At 43.0% G+C, this 21,806-nt stretch overlaps 2 protein-coding genes across 4 annotated transcripts; both read left to right on the top strand.

Annotated features, from left to right (window-relative positions):
* The first annotated feature begins 229 nt into the window (after positions 1–229).
* Positions 230–4,176, top strand: atpaf2 (ATP synthase mitochondrial F1 complex assembly factor 2). Its single transcript, XM_053413343.1, has 8 exons — positions 230–636; positions 723–767; positions 895–1,043; positions 1,324–1,421; positions 1,738–1,818; positions 1,948–2,060; positions 2,205–2,320; positions 2,982–4,176. The coding sequence occupies exons 1-8, from the start codon at positions 537–539 to the stop codon at positions 3,117–3,119; spliced, it is 840 nt and encodes a 279-aa protein (XP_053269318.1). The 5' UTR covers positions 230–536; the 3' UTR covers positions 3,120–4,176.
* A 328-nt stretch (positions 4,177–4,504) lies between these two features.
* tom1l2 (target of myb1 like 2 membrane trafficking protein) lies at positions 4,505–16,172 on the top strand. 3 transcript variants are annotated; one of them, XM_053413341.1, is made up of 15 exons: positions 4,505–4,629; positions 5,081–5,165; positions 5,866–5,944; positions 6,283–6,432; positions 7,505–7,639; positions 7,768–7,914; positions 8,430–8,546; positions 8,705–8,838; positions 9,009–9,060; positions 11,248–11,416; positions 12,292–12,418; positions 12,815–12,890; positions 13,656–13,715; positions 15,423–15,468; positions 15,570–16,172. In XM_053413341.1, the coding sequence occupies exons 1-15, from the start codon at positions 4,578–4,580 to the stop codon at positions 15,716–15,718; spliced, it is 1,578 nt and encodes a 525-aa protein (XP_053269316.1). In that variant the 5' UTR covers positions 4,505–4,577; the 3' UTR covers positions 15,719–16,172. The 3 variants fall into 3 exon arrangements, with proteins under 3 accessions (XP_053269316.1, XP_053269315.1, XP_053269317.1); XM_053413340.1 differs by having other exon boundaries at positions 11,212–11,416; XM_053413342.1 differs by lacking the exon at positions 13,656–13,715 and having other exon boundaries at positions 11,212–11,416.
* The last annotated feature ends 5,634 nt before the right edge of the window (positions 16,173–21,806 follow it).

Raw genomic sequence — 21,806 nt, 5'->3', positions numbered from 1 at the left:
TCCTCCGGAGTTTAGTTCGCCAGGCACCAAGCTCCCAAAAAAAGTGAGGGGACCTCGACGCGCCGACGTAGAAGCAGCATCCGCCCCTCTCATTGGCCAATTGAATTCACTACGCAAAGATTCTCCACGATCATTGGTTAGATTTGCGGAAGGCTCCATGGGAGTGCGCGAGTGTAGTTTTTTTGCTCGACGTGTGATACCGCTTAGATGCAGCTAAAAACTACATTTCCCGACTATTAACAGAGTTTCACTCCATCTGTCAAGCTAGCTCAGAAGGTCAGACGCATGGTTTTGAACGTAGGAGCTGGTCTGTGAAAGCTGAGGAAGCAATATGTGGTAGCGAAATAGCGGCTTAGCAGCGTTTGCAAGTACAGGAAAAACAAGAGCTAATGCTAACACGTAAAACAACTGTAGTCTAACAATGTTACTTGCGGATAACTAACAAACTGCAGGAGCACTGAGGTAGCCTAGCTTGTTTGCCCCCTTCTCCGCTGGTTTCTTCTATTGGATCCTCACACCTTCACCGAGCTGCCACCATGTTGAGGAGCCTGGTCAGACTCCAGAGCCACGTTAGAAAGCCTCTCGGCAAAGTGTGCCAAGGAAGTCAGGCCCCTCTGTACTCCACAGCAGCATCAGGTAAGAGGAACACACAGCAGACTGAGACGCCTGTTGGTTCGCAGCTTAACTCTGTTGACTGATGATCTCTCCTCTGATGTAACCAGAGAGGAGGAAATTCTACCAAGATGTCAGCATATCCCAAGGTGAAGGTAAGTGTCAGATCTTCAGAAGTTGTGTATATGCGTGTGTCAGTTGTATTTTCAAAGTCATGACAAAGGAAAGGCTACAATGACAGAAGGCCCACTGAAGTTCCTTCCCCGTGCTTGTGTCACGCAGGTGGTGTATTTGAGATCAACCTGGACAGAAGGAAACTGAAAACTCCCGGAGGGAAGTTGTTCACAGTGCCCAATGAAGCCCTGGCCATTGCCGTGGCAACCGAGTGGGATGCTCAAAGGGACACGCTCAAGTTCTACTCTATGCACCTGGTACGACCTTTGACCCGGGGGATTGAAATGGGTTTTAAGGGTTCAGGGGGTAAGAGTTAGGTGAAAGGGATCTATAGGAAGGTTTTGAGGATTTTGTTTTTCAAAAAATATATAAGATGCCTTCAGTTGTTATGTGTGAGACAGAAACATTTTACTGTAAGATCCCGACACCCAGATCCTCCATTGATATTGCCAGTAAAAAAAAAATACTGTGAGGCTCTTGCGATGTTTTTATTTTTTCACGCCACTAGTAGAGGTAAACATTTTACTCTTCCTGCAGACTACGCTGTGCAACACAGCTCTGGACAATCCCACCGAGCGAAATAAGGACCAGATGATCAGTGCTGCTCTGAAGTTTCTGGAGACTGACACTGTCTGGTAAACTACTCAGCCACTTATTCAGTTAGATTTTTTTTGTTTTTCTTTATAATGATAATAATGATTATAACTATTATTTATAACAACTGTATTTAAGCCATAGCTTTATTGTTACAAATTATATATTAGCTCCTCCTTGTATTCATGTACAATCAAAGCAAATCCTAACAACAAATTCCTAATAATAGCTCAATATAACCAAGTAAAAACGTAGTGTAACTTCGCTTGTGAAATACATTGACATATTTGTTATCAGTGAGTTAATTGTGTTAGATGTGGCTTCAAATGTTAATGTTGCATATGTGCTGTTGTGTAGTTACAGAGTAGATGAGCCTCATGCTTTGGTTGAGCTTCAGAGGAATGAGTGGGACCCGGTGCTGCATTGGATTGAAAACAGGTAATGGCAGCATTCGTTTTTATCATTGTAAGAACACTGACAATAAATCTTCCCCCTAAAGCACATGTTAAATCAAAGTACTCTTCCAGCTCGTTCCTAATTGTATATTTTCCCACAACTGTCTTGCAGATACAACGTCACTATCGGCTCCTCGTCCAATATTTTGGGTCCTGAGATCCCAGAGCAGACCAAAGACACGTTCCGGCAACACCTGAAATCGTACAACTTTTGGTCTCTGACAGGTGAAATATTTATATAATATATCAAATATAAAAATGGACAGGAGAGGGATTTTTGTGATAGTTATTGATAGTTTTTATAGTACTTTAATGGGTTGTAATAGCAGCAGGGCCGAGCTGTGCAGTAATATTTTTTTTCCTGTGCAGGACTTGAGTTTGTGATCACACAGCTGAAGTCTGTTGTGCTGTCGTTGGCAATGATTGACACACATCTGAGTGTGGAGCAGGCGGTGCTGCTCTCCAGACTGGAGGAGGAATACCAGGTGGGTTTTTCCTACCAGATCTTTTCCGACAACCTTTTATTTTAAATTATTTTATATTTCCTATTTTCACAAATAGAAACTCGCTTTTGGGCTATTTTATCAAGTGTCATTGTGTCCTAGATCTGTCACTGCCAGAAAAATGTATTCTGCATATGGCCATGAGAGAAACAGCACCCTCTTGTGTTCTCATAGTGATTCTCATGAAATCAGGACCTGTAGCATTAGACGTACATTGCAGTGTAGAGGCTGACCTTGCTAGTGGTCATGATTTTGTGATCTTGTATTGCATGTAGCAGCTTCAGGGTTACAGCTGAGAAAGTATAAGACAGACCCTTTTGCTGACAGTCATTGGTTGTTCCTTCCCCATAGAGGGTACATATTCACCGAGGGAGGATTTGTTCCGCAAATATTTTTTTAACAAATTTCCTCCAAACTCAGTAGAGGAATGACGCAGGGGCCAGGGAAGAAGTTGGTATATTTTGGTGCAGTGGACACAGACACTTTTTACCACTTTCCATAACATTGCAAGATAGTGCATTCTTTTCACATTTTGGTTAGTTTCTTGGGGAAAAAAGGTATTGATCTAAAAAAGAGTATTTGGGATTAAAGTTTATTCCATTCTAGATTTATATTTATCCTCCTTTTTCTTTCTCCCCCACAGATTCAGAGTTGGGGAAACGTAGAGTGGGCGCATGACTACGACACATATGAGCTGAGGGCCCGGACCGCTGCAGGAGTTCTTTTTGTTCACCTCTCATCTGAGAGTTCAACTGTCAAGAGGAAACTCATGCAGGATTGAGAAGGATAAGCTCAAATACAAAAACTCTATGGGCACACAGCAAATCTGCCCTCAATCCGAGATACACCAGAGTTCAAAAGTTTATCCGTGTTTCATGATTCTACATCCAGGCAGACAGACACCACACATCCTCTTTGTTCTGTTTAGCAGTGACAGCCATTCTGTCTGTGATCTGTAACAGAGTCATCTCACTCCAGCACCTCATACTGGCTGTCTTTTTTGCCATGTTTATTTGTGGCAGCTGCCAAGAGTGACACCCTCTCAGAGTTTCCAGGCGGTTCTCAGTCATCCGTGACATTTTGGCCACTGGTAACTACTGCTGTTGTCTGTTTGGTGGTGGAATGTTAATTCCACTGCTGCTTTATTTTCTCTTTGCTACATTTTAATGCTGGGAGGTGCATAAGAGGATGTCTAGTCGAACTGTGCGGTGTGTAGATGAAGTGAAATCCTTTTGCAATAGGTTAAACATACTGCATTCAAACTACTATTTGTAAAGACATGAACTCAAGTAGGAGATTGTCTGGGTCAGATGCATTCACAAAAGGAACAAAATTGAGATGTAGGTGAGAGAAGATGTATGGGTAGAACATGCAGGAGGACATTACGTATACATTTCACTCCAGGATTCACGTTTTGATTCATAGCACATCAACACTGGCGTCGGGAAAAGCCTTTGAATCTTGTCTTTCCAAGTTGACATCATAATTGGTGTCCTTTTCATTAGGGTCCAGGCAGGAGAAGTTCTGGAGCAATGTCTGGACATTTGTGTTCTCACATGCAGACCCTCATGAAAATTTGGGGGAAATATTCTGACTTCAGTGCTTATCTGAAAACAAAATACGTAATATTGGCATCGTTTATTTTGTATGTATTTAGGCCTTTTCAGTGCGGTAACATGATGAGACACTAAAAGCTGTATAGGAAAATCCTGGTCACCGCTGTCATCTGCACAGTGCTGGAAAAAATTGGACTCCATCCTCATCCTGTAGTAACTTTTAAGTGCAAAGCTCTGTTTCTTTTACAGTTCAAATAAATCCAAGTGTATAAAAGAACGAAATTGTCTTACTCATGTTTGGCCGATTCCTTTCCACCACTTTGAAGCAATATATGTTCCTAGAGTTTAATGGGTATTAAAATTGAGAAAAGACTAACCATTGTAACAGATGTCTCATCACAATACAAAACTAAATGTGCAAGTTCTATGTCCGCATTATATCATATCAGAATAAGCTCTTGAGCCATATAATAACCGCTTCACTTTTATGGACGCAACCTTTGGTGCCTTTTATTTACAATCGCCCTGCTCCCGTGATAGATGCTCCAACTGTCCAATCACGCCAAAGGTCAGGATTTCACGGCCAATCCGGCTGCTCGGTGGGCGGGGTTTTCCAGTCTTTTCCTCATGTATCGCTCTCCTCACCATCAGCCCATGGACTGACTTGTTTGTTGTCGAGCAAGATGGAGTTCCTTCTGGGAAACCCTTACAGTACCCCGGTGGGGCACTGCATCGGTAATGTACCTACACATTTAAGGGACGACTGTGCGTGCTGCTCGACGTGCGTGTGTCCCAGAAACGCGACTGTTTTTGGGGCTAAATAACCGCTTACGGTCAATGCTAGCTTGAGCATGCTAATGTCCCCGAATGAGTTGTATACAGCTGGAGAGCCAACGTTAGCCGCCTAAGCTAACCAGTAGTTACGTCGTTACCTGCTGTCATTTAGCCGCTGTCACTCTGATGCTCCATTTTCTGACACCGTCACTTCTTAGTGTATCGCTAAAAACACCAGTCAACTCAGTGACCTGCTACATGTTAAAGGTTAGCCAATTACTAAGTTAGCTAACAGCTTGCTAGCCACCGGTCATCGTCATGTAATTGGGCTGCTTTGTTTTCGCTGAAACGTCTTCACAGGTTGTCTTCTCAACCTCTGTCATGTTTGTGTGTGTGTCTGTGTGGGTTGCAGAGAGAGCCACTGATGGCTCCTTGCAAAATGAAGACTGGACCCTCAACATGGAAATATGCGACATCATCAATGAAACAGAGGATGGGTGAGTAACAAGAGGAAACCAGAGGATACCTGATCCCTACGTGTTATTGATTAACTCGTGAACAGGTTCTATTCCTGGTTCCTGGGCTGATCACACAATGCATTGCTGCTGCATCCTCCACATGTCAGTGTCACTCCAGTTTCCCTGCTCTGGCTCTGGCTGTGTGAGGTGGATGAATACAAGAGCTCCCTGCTTATCTCCCTGCCCCATTAATCTTGTACTGTGTGTTTCGAGCTGCTGTGTGAAGTCCAGCTCTTGTTTGATTAGCAGCTTGTAAACAGGCTTTGGTGGGTCTAGACTGCTGCACTGTACTGCACCCCAGCACCAGTAGTCTATAAAAAGATCCCTGACTCTACTTCTTTATTGTCACAGAGGAATGCAAGGGCTGTCATACGCCCATTTACTCGGGCCCTGATGTCATCTGTTAGGAGCAGTAAAATAATAAAAATGTTAATCATTTCTGTCGGGCAGAAGAGTGGTCACAGTGGAAAAGAGAAGAATCATTGACTTGTACCTCAACGTGGTGATTAGACTGCCATTCAGGAAGTCTTCGGCCATTATCGCCTAAGTCGTTTATTTAGCTCTGCTTCATATGTCTCATCGGTTCATTAAAAAGCTCTGCATAATATGCTATGCTATACTTGTGTGTTTAATGTGTGTCTTTACATTTGGATGTGTGTGTCTGTGTTTGTGTGTACAGGCCAAAAGATGCCATTAGAGCAGTGAAGAAGAGGCTGAATGGCAACAGGAACTATAGAGAAGTGATGTTGACTTTAACGGTGAGTGTAAAGTGGCAAGAGGAAGACTCGTACACCTATTTACTTATTAAAAAGTATTAAAAATATTATTAATTTAGTCTAATTCTCCGATTGTTACAATCAGGCATTGTGTGTCACAGTTTGTTATCCCTCTCACACACTGTGATATTGTGTAGTGCAAATCACTCAGGGTTGTTTGATTTTATCTCACAATTTGCATTCAGAGGTTTTGCAATCCACTGTATCCTCTCCACTCGGTCGGGGTTGTCAAACTCTTTGCATGTTTCTTATGGTGTATGGCCCACGATTTGCCTGACATTAGCCTGCTCTTAAATCAGTCTGTTCTCTGCATCCACCAGGTGCTGGAGACGTGTGTGAAGAACTGCGGCCATCGTTTTCATGCTCTAGTCACCAGCAGGGACTTTGTGGATGGTGTGCTTGTTAAAATCATCTCTCCTAAAAACAACCCACCGACAATCGTTCAAGATAAAGTACTCGCCCTGATTCAGGTAAGATAACAAGCAGTATTGAGTCATGCCTGCACAACCTGTGCATGTCATTGATCTCAGTCGATTATTCATCTCACGGATATCTAGTCTATTTTTCTTTTTTAATTGCTGTGGGGGAAACTTGAGTCAGTGAGTGAAAACTGACATGTTTTATTAGCATTGGTGTTTATTACTAAGTTACCTGTGAAGAAGTTCCGTAGGTTGTTTGTCATCCTCAGGATGAGCCTCAGGTAAAGTCCAATGTCTCCAGGGCTTCAGCCAGGAGCAGCCTCCAGTTACCTGCCACAGCTCATGTTACCTTGCTAGGCTCATATGGACTGCTCATATTTCCACCATGGGAACCTTGTGTCTACAGCTGCAGCCTTGATCCAGCAGGGGAGCTAACGGTACCTCTGGGAGAGGGGAGAGAGTCTGTAGTTGTTGTTTGTCTCATCATTAGAAGTTTATGTCACAAGGGTCATCTGGGACAATTGTGTGGGAACATTTTTCGAGCAACACACATATGCACACACACACCACAGACACACATGCAGAGTTGAAGCATCCCCTAGCAAGATGTGTATCATCCAGTTATACGACTGTGGTTGTGTTGTGCAGCTCCCTCACTGTCTCATCTCTCCCGTGTTAATGTGTTTATAAAAATGAGCAAAGGTTCACAGTTAAAAAATTCCAACCAAAGTCTCAAGCCACAGTTAGAGTATTACTTTCGCACCTTTTTTATTTTGCTTTCAATCAAAAGAAGGAAGCATCTGTAGAGATTTTTATTTAGATCAAATGGGCTGTGCAGTTTAAAGTAGCCGAGTAGAAAAAGAACTCCCTCAAAGTCCATTTGAACTAAGTTTTTTAGAAGTGTGGCTTGTGCTTGAGCTATTATTGTGTTCCAGGGTAGCATTAGCCTCTTCACTGCTGAGAGAGATGCCAAGTGCTTTGTGGTTGGCTGACTGACTGCATTCAAGGCAGGCGAACAAAAATGATCAGAGAATAGGCCTGATTTACTATTCTGACATCCCTTTGCTTGTTAGCTATATTTTTCCATCTCTTTTCTTTTAACTCTTTTCTTTGCCTTCTCCAGGCATGGGCGGATGCATTCAGGAGCAGTCCGGACCTCACAGGGGTGGTTCAGGTCTATGAGGAGCTAAAAAGGAAAGGCATCGAGTTCCCCATGTCAGAGCTGGAGACTCTGTCGCCTATACACACACCTCTGCCGGTAGGAGGCATTTCATTATAAGCAGCTTACCTCAGCTCATATGCAAAGTCTAAGTATCGTAAGATAGTCCTTCTAATTAACCTCTCACACTCTGTTATTTATATTAACTCTCTTTCTGTTGTTTCTAGTCTGCAACTGCTCCAGAGGGGGACTCCACCTTACAGAAGTACAGCGCCCCCGCTCAGCCCACACCGCAAGCTGTCCCGCCAGCCTACATTGAGCCTCAGGTCCCCAACATTCTCCCCTCTGGATCCATCAATCCTACATCTGACCAGGTGCAGAGTTATTCCGTGAAAGAGAATGACACCACAACTGCAGGTTCCTTACAAAAGCACCGTCGCTTACGTATTCAGATTTCTTCTTTGGTTTCATGCAAGTAACAAGGGCGAAACAAACCAAGCTAGATGATTAAACCAGAGTTTAAGTCAACTGCTGCACACATGCCTGTTAAGAAGATGTCTTAAGCCGGTGGTTTGTATCTGCTGCCTTTTTGTTTAACTTTTTCCCCCCAGAGCTGTCGAGACAAAATTGTCAATATTTGGTCACATTTGTATATGTACTACTAGAATTTCTCAATTATTTATCTGTTACTTGAGCTTATTATTTTAAGTGTTCTATTAAATTTAGCTATTTGAACCATACATCCTCTACTTTTTAGCTGCTTATTTCAACTACTCTAATTTAGCTTCCTCCCCAATGCAATTATATATTTTAGTGGGTTAAAATCAGCCTAATTTAGTCTTCCACCCACTGGTCAGACAGATGGATAATGTGTCTGTGTGTCCTCCAGATTTGCCAGCTGCGCAGCGAGTTGGACATCGTTCGTGGAAACACTAAGGTGATGTCAGAGATGTTGACCGAGATGGTCCCAGGACAGGAGGATGCTTCAGACTATGAGTTACTACAGGCAAGGAACCACTTATGTGTGTCGGTTTGTGTCTATATCCTGAAGTGTGTAAATGACCACATAAGAGCTGGGTGTTTTTTGTTTGTACAGACTAGTACAAACTGTAAGAGCACCATAACCTGAGACCATCATGCGTCTGTGTGTGTGTCTGTTCTTAGGAGCTGAACAGGACTTGCAGAGCCATGCAGCACAGAATAATGGAGCTCATCGCCTGTGTTTCCAACGAATCTGTGACTGAGGAGCTGCTGCACGTCAACGACGACCTCAACAACATTTTCTTACGCTACGAAAGGTTCGGAAAAACTGATGATGCACATATACAACGGCAGGGGCAGGAGGACAAAATTACACACAGCCAAACTCTTCTGTTTCCTGACAGCCCTGCATGGCTGCTCTTATTTGGTTAGATAAACTGAAGAATTTCTAATTCATCTCTTTCATGTCGCCTTGTCTTTGCCTCAGGTATGAGAGGTTTAGGTCTGGGAGGTCTTCTGCTCAGAGTGTCAACAACGGGGTGAGTGGGCAAACGCCCAGTGTTTGTTTTACTCTTCAAACTCCTGGATTACCTGTCTGTATGTTCTGTATGTTCTTTTCTTTTCTTCATTCTTTCATGCCCACACCTTTCACTGTTGGTAGTATGTCCATGCAGGTTACATTATTGGTCGGGCTTTACAATGTCTGTGGGTAACCATCAGAAATGTACACAATGTCCATACCTAACTAAATGGAAACCCAAGCAAAGGCATACATACATTTGCTTTTATTATTATATTTTGAATGTGCCACCTTCCAAAATGTTTTCCATTGCGACATTAATGATACTTTATGTAAAACATTCAAATCAGGCGTGTTGTATTGGAGTAGTGTCCAGCAGGGGGAAACATTCACTGATTCAAAGCACTTAGGCATCCGGTCTAGTCACAGCTTTGGAGATGGCTGGGTGCTATTCTCCAAAAATAAAGAAGGCTTTACACGTGAATGCACTGTTTGAAGCTGAGAATTATTCATAACGTTTGAAACAGTTGCCCCTATCTGTTTAGTGAAGCTTTATGGGCATCCATTTTTGTCTTCTGAGGTTTCAAACTGATCCGTCGACAAACCAGACAAAATCTAAATCTAGATTGAGAACGACTTTCATCAGCAGCTAGGTTTTACTTCTTGCTTCCATGAGTCATATGCTTGCAGCTGCTAACAGCAGCTTCTTTCTTTGCTTCATCCCTCAATTTCATGTTGTTTTACCTGATTACCGCTTTAATACTTGATAACACTGATTCAAATTTTGTCAGTCAGGCCCTGTTTAGACTTGGTATTAACATCTGTCCTGAGAGATCACAAGTGGTCTGGGCCAAGTCTGTCTGTTTAAAACCGGGTTTTAAAATGTGTCCTAAATGTGCCTCCTTTGACAACTTGTGATTGGATCTCACAACCCTGCCCCCAGCTCTGCAATCAAATAATCGTGTACATTTTTTAAATTCACGAAGACCAAATTTGGTTGTTTTAAATCAGTTTACCTCTGTGTGTTTGGAGACCGATAAGCTTAAAAACACTCAGATCATTCATTGTGAAACTGTCATGGGTCGGATTGGGATGTCAGCTGAGTAGGCGTGTCAATCTTATGTGGCTAAGGATGCATTTGCAGTCACACAGCGGAAATGATGTGGCCACACGCTACCCAGACCACCTCCGAATGTGGTGTAAGTGATCGGATCTCAGGACACATAGATGGTACATTTGGATGCGTTCAGACCTGAACTTAGAGCTGACCACCTGTGATAAGATCACTCAGGATGGATGTTGATGCCAGTTCTCAACGGGTCTGCCAGAAATAAAATGAAAAGCATGAAGCAAGACTGTGCTCGTGGAGGCTCTTGGGTTTCCCATTAATCTGGCGCAGTATATCTCCCATCGTTATGCCATTACATTGTGTCCCTGCACATGTCAATGGTATTCACTGTCTCTTCCTTTCTGTCCTTTTCTGTTCTTCTGTGTCTGTGGCTAGCTGAGACAGGCAAGTATGAAAATATTGTCCCTAAATGACCAGTGTCACCCAACAGCTACCGTTGAAACATAGCTTAAATAATATGGGCCCAGCGTAGTGTCTTTCACCCCATATGGCATGTTTTGACTCTGCAGCCCCTATAGCCAATGATATGATGAACCTGGAGGTAGACTGACGGTGTCACTGTCATGTCGTGTTTGCATTATCTGAAATGATCTGGGTTTGAGATTTGCAGAGAGATCTTGGTAGAGCAGAACCTCCAGAACCCAAAGACTTAGTCCTCCCCCTCCCTCCCTGCTGGATTTCTACCTTCTTAAGGGGATATTTGTTTTTTAATAGATGACCAGTTGCTCCGGTGCATCTGTAATAACTGACAACAAATCAGAAATAAAGGAGAATTTCTTCTAAGCAAATACCAAACATGCCCTCAATGTAAAACAGTATCCTGAATCCCCTTAAGAAACAGTTTTTCAGAAAGTAATTTAATTTCTTGTTGCCTTCAATCACAGACATTTTCATGCTCTCCTGTAGCCAACCAACACGTTTTCCAAGTGTGTACTTCTTATGCACTGTGCCATCCTTTGTTTCATTTAGACCACAATGTACTGTCTAATCCTGCCTTTTCGTTAAAACTAAATCCTTCTCTCTGCTTCTACATGACACAAGAGCCATAAGTGTGTCTCATCACTCCTCCTTCACCAGGTCCTCAGTGAGGCCACCGAGGACAACCTGATTGACCTCGGCCCAGGCTCCCCGGCGGTGGTCAGCAACATACCCAGCGCAGCCCCCACCAGCCTGCCTGCCACCATCACTGCCCCTGCAGTAAGGCCCTCCTCGCCAGCCACCTTGGCCTCCCGCCTGGCTGGTCTCGGTATGCACATCCTACCTCAGCCATTAGATGTTCAGTTTGAGACTCCAGATATGATGCTCCCCTTCTCCTTCAGCATATTGTGATGATCTCGAGTGGGCGGTTTTATAGCTTTTAATAACAGTAGTAGGTAATGGGGGTTGTGTTTGGTTGAATCACACCAAGATGAGCGGCTTTATGAAATTAGCCAGATGGCAAGTTATCCCCAGTCATGTTTGACTGTGTTGCATTTTGCACAAGATGATTATGAAAAAAAGCTATGAGTACACAAACATTCACTGCTATTTACACGCCAACCCCAAAAGTTCAATGAACATTATAACTTCATGCCAGGACAGCAAAATTGCAGCAGAGCATCTAGATGGCCAAAATATAGCATAGGATCAGGAAAAGGCGCATTCATACTGGTGTTGTGTTTCCATCACTGCCAATCAGGGCTGATTAAAAAAATGCATTTATTTGTCTTCGGATTCATTTGACCTGGGGGTGAATGCAGATTGTGTCCATTCCTATTGCAGTTCAAAGCCAGATGTTAGTGGGAGTTAGTGGTTTTTTTTTTTACCACTGCAAATGAGGGTTTAGTAAATGACTGGAGCAGAGAGAAGAGTTACCAAAGTTCAAAACTCCAGACAGGTCCCTGCTCTTAAGCCTCCATAAAACCACAACTTGTGATTATGCTTCTCAGTTTGTGTGTAGATTAAACACACAAGATACAGCCTGGTAATTAGGACTAGTTGGTAGGCGTGTTTTTTTATCTTTGGACAGAGCCTCGCTAACTGTCCCACTGACTTTTGTTTTGATACAAAGCGTAGAATTTGTACTTTGTGTTTCACGCTGCAGGGGTTATATGACAATCCAGTGTGTTCTCTCCCCTCAAGATATGGGTGCAGACAGTGTGAGCAGTACCCTGAGCTCTCTGACCAGCTGTAAGCCTCCTCCTGCTCAGGACGACTTTGATGTGTTCGCTCAAACCAGGACTGGAGCCACGTCGGAACCACGCAAGATGTAAGCACGCACCAGAGATTTATGGTTGATTCTGCTATCCATCAATTGTAGGCAGCAAAATGTACAGTTTGTTCTGCTTGAGATGCAATGTTTAAATTAAGTTTCGGCCTCTGAAACCCTGCTATTAGTTTGGAAGCTTAGAATAATAATAAAAAAATATTCAACCTTCAGATTTTTACCTCGGGTAATCGTTTGATGTACAGTAGAATACTATGTACCTCAGTTTCAACTACTTTCTCACACTGGAGAAGAAGCTGGAATCAGAAACTCTTTGCTTAACAATGGCTTCAACAGTTTCAGATCAGTTTTCTTTTGATCAATGAAGCAATTGATTGTTTAAAGTAGCAAAGCAAGCTCCAAACACTACTACAAATTCCATTGTCTGTCTCGTTTCAGTACCACAGCAGAAGACAGCCACGCCCCTGGCAGCCTTCCTCCCACTCTGGACGTCCTACAGCCGACTGCAGTCGGGGTGAGTCTCTTTGACACCGTCCTATAAGTCCAGTCTGGTCTTAAACAGACACTGTATTTGTATAACCACTCAGCCACCATCTGAAGTATGTTTGTGAATGTGTGGTGTGTATGACGGCCTGACGCGCTATGACATCAAGATACAGATGTCTTCTCACGTGCTTTAACTGCTGCCTCTAGAAGCAGGATGCTGCCAAACATCCCAAGTTGTAGAACTGTCTGTAGTTTGCTGTCCGAACCCGACAGAGCCAGAAAGAAAATTAGCCGAAACAAACAGGCACTTCACACTGGTGAAGCGTCGTGATAAACAGATGAGACTAACTCCCGATTGGTCGAAAGCATTTGAAATGTGTCATCCATCTTTATACGTAGTTTAAGCTGCATTGCTAACAGGCGTGCCACATTTTGTCTTGTCAGTTGTTTGTGAGCTTGTCATGAAGCTGTTTTCACACATAGTGATTCTGAGCAATCAAGTATGGAAGGAAACACATCAGACTATGTGTGTGTGCTCCAATAGCCAACAGGACACTTCTTTTTACTGGGTTGTTTTCTTTTCTCAAACCTGCTCATATGTGTGTGTGATGTGCCACACCCTTCACAAATATTGATTACCCGTTTTTCTTGTTGTTTTGTTTCCTCAGAAAATACTTTACTTCCTTAAGTTGTATTTGAGTTATCGCTTCATTTAAGTCATTTGTTCTGTTTTGTTTGGGGTGGGTTTTTTGTTTTTTCTGTTCTCACTTGTCGCGGCCTCGCTGCTGTGTAGGTTGTCGGCGGCCAGTCCTCTGTCATGGATGACATAGAGGAGTGGCTGTGTACAGACGTGGTGAGCCCATCCTGATTTTTTTATTTTATTTCTGCCTGCAGTTTTCTCTCTTTCCTTTTTTATGCTGTTGCATCCACTTCTCCTTTTTTTTTAAGTTGTTTTAATTACATTCATTTAACATCCTAGTCCACTTTAAGTTACTAACAGTTTGTTGTGGGGGCAAACTAATCTTGTCATGTATAAACGTTGTGAAATGAGCATAAGGTCTTAGAACAGAAAAGTGTTTGCAGTTGCATCTAAAGGTATATTGTGTAAAATGTCAATAATTTTCCTCAGGTATTTAAGGTACTGGAAATCTAATATCCAAGACTCATTACATGTAAAGTATTTTATTTTATATAGCTCAAACAAAACACATCTCAAAATATTCAGAATATTTAATTTAGAGTTTGAGGAAATTACTATTAACACCTATAAATACCTCATATCTCTCATTCTAGTTCAGTATAGAAGGTCATTGCTGAAAGAGCTGGCTGTTTGCAGAGTGCTGTATCCAAGCATATTCAGGGACTGTTGACTGGAGGGGAAACATTTGTCAGGAACAGCTGCACAAGGAACAGAGATGACCGCAGCCTTTAGAAGATTGTCAGTGTCAAGAACTTTGGGGAGCGTCACGTAGAGTGGACGGAAGCTGGAGTAAGTGCATCAAGAGCCACCAAGCACAGACGTCTCCAGGGGATTGACTACAACTGATGCATAACTATGATTAAACCAATCCTGACCCAGAGACAACATCAATGCATCTCACTTGGAATGAGGAGAGTAATTTGTGCTAGAGGAGCTCCGACCTCCAACAAGTGTTGAGTGTCTAACTTAACATACTTGCCAGTAGTTGGACATTTCTGTCTATGTCCTGTTTTTGATTAATCTTGGGAAATATGAAGCCATAAGAACCTAAATTAAAACAAGACAAGATGAACATTTTCACTTTATGTTTAATGAATCTTGAATATATGAAAGTTTTTTGCTTTTTGAATTGAATTACCCCAAAAAACGTTACTTTTCCAAGATAATTTTTTTTTAAAGAGGAACCTGTATAATCAGGTTGTCTTACTATCGTCTGCTTTCATCTCGGACAATAAATGATAAAGTTCCTTCTATGTTACAGATGTTTAGTTTATTAGCTTTATCCTAAATCTAACCAAATTAGGTTGCCTAAACTTAACGGAATCTTAACCAAAACATCAACTGAGCTCATCCCACAGGCAGATTTGTATTGTGTGATTAACTGCCCCTGGTTCACAATAAGTGATCACATGACTTCATGCTCATTTTACCGTGTTGCATTACTAAATGGTGAAATGCAACTTATTTGTTCGGGAGAGAACTGGTTAATTCGTTAGGGTGTTAATTTTGGTTATTTAATTGGGCATCAATACAAAGTGGTATGGCAGGTAAGTGGCTCCTTGTATTGTAATGAAAACTGGTGAGTGTCACGATTAAAACTATATCCTGAACTGTGTGTGTGTGTGTGTGTGTGTGTGTGTGTGTGTGTGTGTGTGTGTGTGTGTGTGTGTGTGTGTGTGTGTGTGTGTGTGTGTGTGTGTGTGTGTGTGTGTGTGTGTGTGTGTGTGTGTGTGTGTGTGTGTGTGTTTGTTGAATTTTGTGGTTTTGAGTCAAATGCACAGGATGAGAGTTCCTCTTGGTTTTTGGTGCTTTGCTGTGAAATATTTTTTTCAGAGTGTAACTATGTCTCCCCCCCAACAGATAGGAGATGATGGTGAGGAAGGCGAGGAAGGCGTGACAAGTGAAGGTCAGTCAACACATATCTCATTTTCTCAGTTTCCTTTTCTTTTCCACTCACTAACTTACTTCCTCTTGTTTTATTCCTTTTGTTCATATTCTCTCCTCAAGAGTTCGACAAGTTCCTCGAGGAAAGAGCCAAAGCTGCAGAGGCGACGCCCAACCTGCCGTCGCCCCCCAGTGGTGACCCGGGCGCCGGGCAGGGAACCCCCAGCCGCAAGAAGGCAGACCGGCCAGAGGACGCTTTGTTTGCCATGTAGACCTTCAACCTCTGACCCTCGACTGCCCCCCCTCCCCCCAAGCCCGACCAGCTGAGCAGCATCACCCGAGGACAGACCGACCTGACGTTAAAACACATCCACCTGATACACACTTCGGTTACACTACACAGATCCGTGCTGTCCTTGTACAAAAAAAAAGGAATTGTTCTTGCTCTCGGATCCCGCCCCCCCCATGATGTCAGAGGCAATGATGCCGCCTGCTTATTCCTGCATCTTTATGTGTGAAGAGTCTCCCTCCGCCTGCTGTGGACTGCAGAGCTTCGTGTCGCGGCTAATCCGGATGATGACATGAAGAGTTTTCTAAAAAAAAAAAAAAAAAAAGAGTCATGGCCATAAGTAGGAGACCCATTTCCTTTCCAAGCCTTCACAGCATGAATTAAGACCAACCAACCTTGATCATTTTAGTTTTTACGGATTAAAAGAACCCCCCCCCCCCCCCCCCCCCCCCCAAACAGAAGCATTACGGTTGTTTTCGCAGCATTGCTCTTTAAAGGCGGAAGCACCGAGCCTCCATATAGCGATATTGTTTTGGTGTTTGTATCAGTACCTTTGCAAGTCCGTCTAAGTTGGATTGTAAATCTGTAAATGACAAATGTCAAGTTTATTAGTTGTTTGTATATTTAAGCTACAATATGTATGAAAGAGACGTGGATTTAATGTAGATTTTTGAAGGGTTTATGTTCGCAGCTGCTCTGGCAATAGGGATGTGCCTCACTGGGCACAAAAAAAGGGAATAGTATAATTTAAAAACTCTAAATCAGAAAGATGAAGAAGGGATTTTAGTTTTGTGATCAGTAAAATTGCGCAACAAACTGACAAATATGTTGTTTTCCTTTCAAAGCTTGTTGTAGATTTCTCCTTTTACAAATTTAACCCGAAAGTCCGACTACTCGTTGTCGGAAACAGATTTATTGAGATTATTTTGCTGAGATTTTACGCGTGTGAAGCTGCTGTTGTTCACGTCTGCTGGACGGTTCCTGTGGATGTAAACATCCGTACGCTGAAGATGGATAAAAAGATATTTTTGTGCCGTTGAATGCTTTAAAACAGGTTCCCAGTTTGAGTTGCTGGTACCTGAGGGGAAGATGCTGTATGTAAGGGACCAAACTTGTGGATGTGGAAGGAAATTTCTGGATAACAAGCGTGTCCGGGCACTTTTACCCAGAATCCACAGATTTATACGTGTAAGGGATGTCATGAGAATTCAGTGTCACACTACAAAAGCTGTTTGCACATATATTTTTCTTTGTGAATTTCTCCGTTGTTTCCTCTTGCCAGCATCTCAGAAGGCCTGACCTTTCAACATGACATTTGCTTTCAGAAATGAGCTCACCACAGACGCAGCGCCCACAAACGAGACATTTTACTCCTTTTGACGATAGTTAATGCATCATGTTACACAATCGTAACGAGCTGAAAACAAGCATGCACTCTGACGCCCGCGTTACCTTTCAACCTGCTCTGTGAATCAGCACACGCTTCACCAGAGAAATACATCAGCGGAGGTGTAGAAATATGTCCAGCACTGCTTATTTTTCAGATCAGTATTTAAAAATCGATTCATTGTCGACAAAAGAAAACTGGGAATGATCTGAAATCGTCATAATGATCTTTTAGTGTTTTTTCTCTTGGTTTAATACGTCCTGTTTTCCGTTTTATACATTGCTGCTGGCTAATGTATCTTTGTCATGTTCATTGGTTTTGTGGGTTTGTTGATTGTGCCCACGCAGTAAACGCCGCGAGAGCATCACACCGGTTCTTCTCATTTTATCTCATGAAGGATACATGTTTTTTAAATCGACGACTAGCACACGACAAAGCCGACGTGCTCCACCTACTCACGACACTTTCGACGAAGCATCAACGCTGCACATTTTCAAAGGGAAACTTCCCTTGTGTTTTCTTGTTTTAGTGTTAAACATGTGGGTGTCAGCAGAAACGTTTTTATCTCAAATATACGTCGTCACTGTCCTGTTCAAATAGCTCCCTGAGCTGATTTCAATTTGAGCTCGGTCTGTGAGTTGTAACTGAATCTCAGCGTAGCGGTAGCTTTTGCCTGAGCGTCATCTGGGCCCTGAATTACAGAGGAACAGTGTGTTTCTTTGTTTGTCACTGGATAATATAACAAGATGCTTGAAAAGGAACGGCTGTGCTGTGTGACTGCAACTTTCCTCCGTTGCCTCATCTGTCATTTCTCTTTGTGTTGTTGGACTTATGCATGAACTCTAATAAAACATTAGCAGTGTGTGATCCGCAGCCTCGTGTTCTGTCTTCATTTTCTCGTCTTGTTTTCAAGTGTCTGCTGTTCCCTCTGCCACGATGCCCGGCCACCGCTCCAGTCATACCACCCCTCTTACTGGATCCCCCTTCAGATGGTAATAGCCGAGGCTGTCCTATAGTAAACCCCTTTCATTTACTGTAGCCCCCCTGCTACCACCTCTCTCTTGAGGCCTGTGGGCCCCACACCAGTGGCTTCCCCATTGGTCGTCAGGAATCGCCTCATCCCACAACATGGCCCCTCACATTCTGCCCCAGTCACTGGAGCGTTTTCCCGGTCAAAAAAGAAAGAGGGGTGTGTCTGTCGGACAGTAGACTGGAACACGCCAGTACGCAGGATCCCTGTTTTGATGCAGCATGAGTCTGTAGCTCAGTTATTTGCACAAAAGAGCTGGTGGATTTCTCTATGAGAGGTAAATGAAATGCTTTTATGTTTTCAGTTCGATCACTGAGGAGATTTGAGATACAAACTAAAAAGTTGTGGCTGGATAGAAACGTGGTCTTTGTTAATATGGTGTATGCTGCATTGTTAGAGGAAAATATACAAATATGGTGCCAAATCAGAAAAAACTCTATTTGTTTTGCCTGTGGCAGAAGCACCATCTGCTGCTTGTGAGTGTTTGTGTAACAATGTGCAACAACAACTACTGTTATATATTTAGACAATGATGCTGATGATAAAGTTAAACAAGATCAAAAGGATTTCCATGACTCTTTTTCTCTTCAAATACAAATGAGACTTAAATTCTGATGAGCATCACTTTAACTCTCTCTTATTATAACATCTGTTACAGAGGAGATGTTGGATCAGGGTCGGATCATAATCAGAGAGAAGAAATATGGAGGATCCACATTTTCTCAGGCTTTATCCACCACCCCGGTGTGTGTCTTTGTGAGTGTGTTTGTCCCCCTGTCCACAAGCAGTCAGTTAGCGCCCCCTGCTGGCTGGATTACAGAGCCTGACGACACGTGTCAGAGGTCAGCGTGTGTGGAAAAAGCAACTTGAACCACAGATATATTGTAGGAAACACAACAACCCTCCTGGACGAAATGTATCCAGCGTGCGTGGACATGCTGCTCTGGGCTGTGGTGCATTGTAGTTGCATTGCATTTCAAGCTGAGTCAGTGCAATGGAGCTGCTCTGCAACACAGACCTTGGCCTCAACACAACTCCACCATCAACAGCATCGACAAGTTTGATTCACACTAACTGTGTTTGTGTGTGTGGTTGTTGTGATGCCGGGTGATGTTGAGCTCTGAAGCTGAATCAGGAAGAACATCTGGATTTGAAAACAGGCCTGTACCATGATGGATGATGTTCAGCTTCATTACTGACACAAAGTGAAGTGATTCAATATTAAAAACGAAGTCTCACCTGTGTATTTGAATCTGCTTCGACTTGTTTTTCTGTGACATATTAAACAGAACATCTTTTTTTATATTATAAGGTTTATTATGTGTCATAAAATGCCACTATTATTAAATATCTATTACACGTAGTGACAAAATTCCTTTATTAGTCTGAACACAGTCACTGTAGTTCATTCTCTGTGGAGACCACATACGGCTGTGGCTCAGGAGGTAGAGCGGGTCGTCCACTAACCAGAGGGTGGGCGGTTCGATCCATAGATGAACTGATGTGTGTGTTAATGGATGAATTTGAGTCAAGACTAGAGAAAGCTCAATATAAAACTAGACCATTGTCCTGACACTGAAATTGTATTACATCAAATATGTATTCAAATAAAATGTGTTATAATCCACAACTGGGAGTATTATACACCATGTACATCTGTGTATCTAAAAAACTACAGTACTCGGCTGTTTATGGAAAGTACATTTTTTAAACAAATACAGACCAGTTTTCAATATTTATGAGGTCAGTATATAAGTATATGATGCTGGGACTCACCAGAAAGGTGTCGATCTAACCCTATAGTAATAATGAGGTTATAGATTACAATGCATTGTGTACTATTCCTGTGATATGTAAATATATATTTGTGCCTTTGCGAAAGTTCTCTGTAGCTTTCCGGTGCAGGGGGCATTCAACAATATGAGTAAAGGGTCAAATCCCGGCTCGACCTCTTTTCTGAAACTTCACTGAAGGTGGCATGTTTACGAAATGAGATGTGACAAATTTAAACATCTCTCTGGCAGATCTCTGTGGTTTATTTTCCTTTTGAATGTCAAACCCCCTTTCCCCTTTTATTAAACCGCCCATTTCCCCCTTTTCTCTCTCTCTCCTCGTCACCTCCGCTGCCTCTGTGTTCCTGCGAGGGACGTCCCTCCAACAGTCAACATCCAACTTGCATTGATTGACATGCTGTGTTGATTTTCTCATTACTGACACACACACACACACACACACACACACACATATATATATGCACTGGAAGCCATTTAAAAAAAACAAAAGCATATTCCAGTGTTAAAGTGCGCTCAGGCTTCACCTGCAGCTCGCGCCACAGAAATGGCAAAGGGCAGAGATGCATGTACGTCAGAGGCCCGGGGCTATTTCACTGATCTTCATTATCTGGTCGAATTACACAGATACATTCTCATTAGAACCAAAAAACAACAACACGCTAATATTTATCTTCATCCCACAATCCTCGCCTCAGCCTCAACCGCCCAAACACGAGCAGCGAAGATTAAATCACCTGTTTGTGTTTATGATTTATTTCATATTAACGTTGCAGATCAACGCTTTCCCAATTTCCTCCACCTGCACTTCCGCTGTTCCCTCGCCCTGAGCTGCTCATTTCACCCGCCGAGCGTAATGAAGTCTCAAACAAAAACACGACTCCACACTCCGATAAATGGGAAAACGATATTGTGTGCGTAATTATAAACAAGTGGGAGAAGATGGCAGGGGGATTAGCTGGAATGAACCTATAACCGGATGAGGATATGGTAATTTAATGGAGTCACGTTCATTGGTAAACTGCGCCAGTAGCTACACTTTCACACATTCTCCGACAGGGTGACATGTGCATTGACTTTTTCGGAGGGCCTCACTTGCTGCCTTGCTTTCTCCTTAGCTGCCTCAACAGACCCCGCAGCCTCAGAGCACTTTATGCTAAGTTAATTTACCCAAATATATCCACGGCATCATGGCGGCGGCGGCGGCGGCCCCGGTTATTCAACATCAACAACTTTGTTAATGGAAACTTACTGATCCATAAACGCTTGTGCTGCCACAGACGTCTGCTGGGGGGCAGTTCACATATGAATGTTAAAAAACCCACAGATCGATGAGGGGCATTTGCAAAGGAGGCGTAAGGTGTGTTTAATTATAATTGCGTCTAGGGGGTTTTGTGTGTGTGTTTGTTGGGGGGGGGGAGGGGCGGCTGCTTGGCGGGGGCCTCTGTATTTAAATAAGGTCACATTTCGGCCTCACCTTGCGAGTGTTGTGCTATATTAAATGCCACTCATGTTAAGTGTGTTGAAACTCCGCCGATGTAGTCAAGACATAATATAAAGGTTAAATTGAAAAATGTCCCTTCAGCCGCTCAGGCGCACGCCATGATTGATCCCCCCCCCCCCCCCCCTTACAGGCAGCAGGAAATGTTACAGGCCTCAGTTTGGTTCGGCTTCACTCTGAGTGTGTGAGTACAGTTCGTTGTAATGAGGCCTGACGGGATTAGAATTTAAGTGTCAGTCAATCAGGAATTTGAAAGGTCAATGAAGAGAATTTGCAAAAATGTGGTGGGGGGGGGGGGGGGGGGACTGGAATAATTGAATTCAGTTGGAGTAGGCCTTTTTTAACAGAAAATACTCGCGGTAG

The sequence above is a fragment of the Pleuronectes platessa genome, chromosome 21 (assembly GCF_947347685.1).
Source record: "Pleuronectes platessa chromosome 21, fPlePla1.1, whole genome shotgun sequence".
In the NCBI taxonomy this organism is placed as follows: domain Eukaryota; kingdom Metazoa; phylum Chordata; class Actinopteri; order Pleuronectiformes; family Pleuronectidae; genus Pleuronectes; species Pleuronectes platessa.
The sequence above is the reverse complement of the archived record's forward strand: the minus strand, read 5'-3'. Positions and strand labels throughout refer to the sequence as shown.

Bases quoted from the DNA above. Each gene is read 5' to 3' on its own strand.
- tom1l2 (XM_053413340.1), top strand. From the start codon at position 4,578: ATGGAGTTCCTTCTGGGAAACCCTTACAGTACCCCGGTGGGGCACTGC. The intron at 5,945-6,282 runs GTGAGTGTAAAG...TGCATCCACCAG, and splicing joins AAGTGATGTTGACTTTAACG to GTGCTGGAGACGTGTGTGAA. The intron at 6,433-7,504 runs GTAAGATAACAA...TGCCTTCTCCAG, and splicing joins AAGTACTCGCCCTGATTCAG to GCATGGGCGGATGCATTCAG.
- atpaf2 (XM_053413343.1), top strand. From the start codon at position 537: ATGTTGAGGAGCCTGGTCAGACTCCAGAGCCACGTTAGAAAGCCTCTC. The intron at 637-722 runs GTAAGAGGAACA...TGATGTAACCAG, and splicing joins GTACTCCACAGCAGCATCAG to AGAGGAGGAAATTCTACCAA. The intron at 1,819-1,947 runs GTAATGGCAGCA...ACTGTCTTGCAG, and splicing joins CTGCATTGGATTGAAAACAG to ATACAACGTCACTATCGGCT.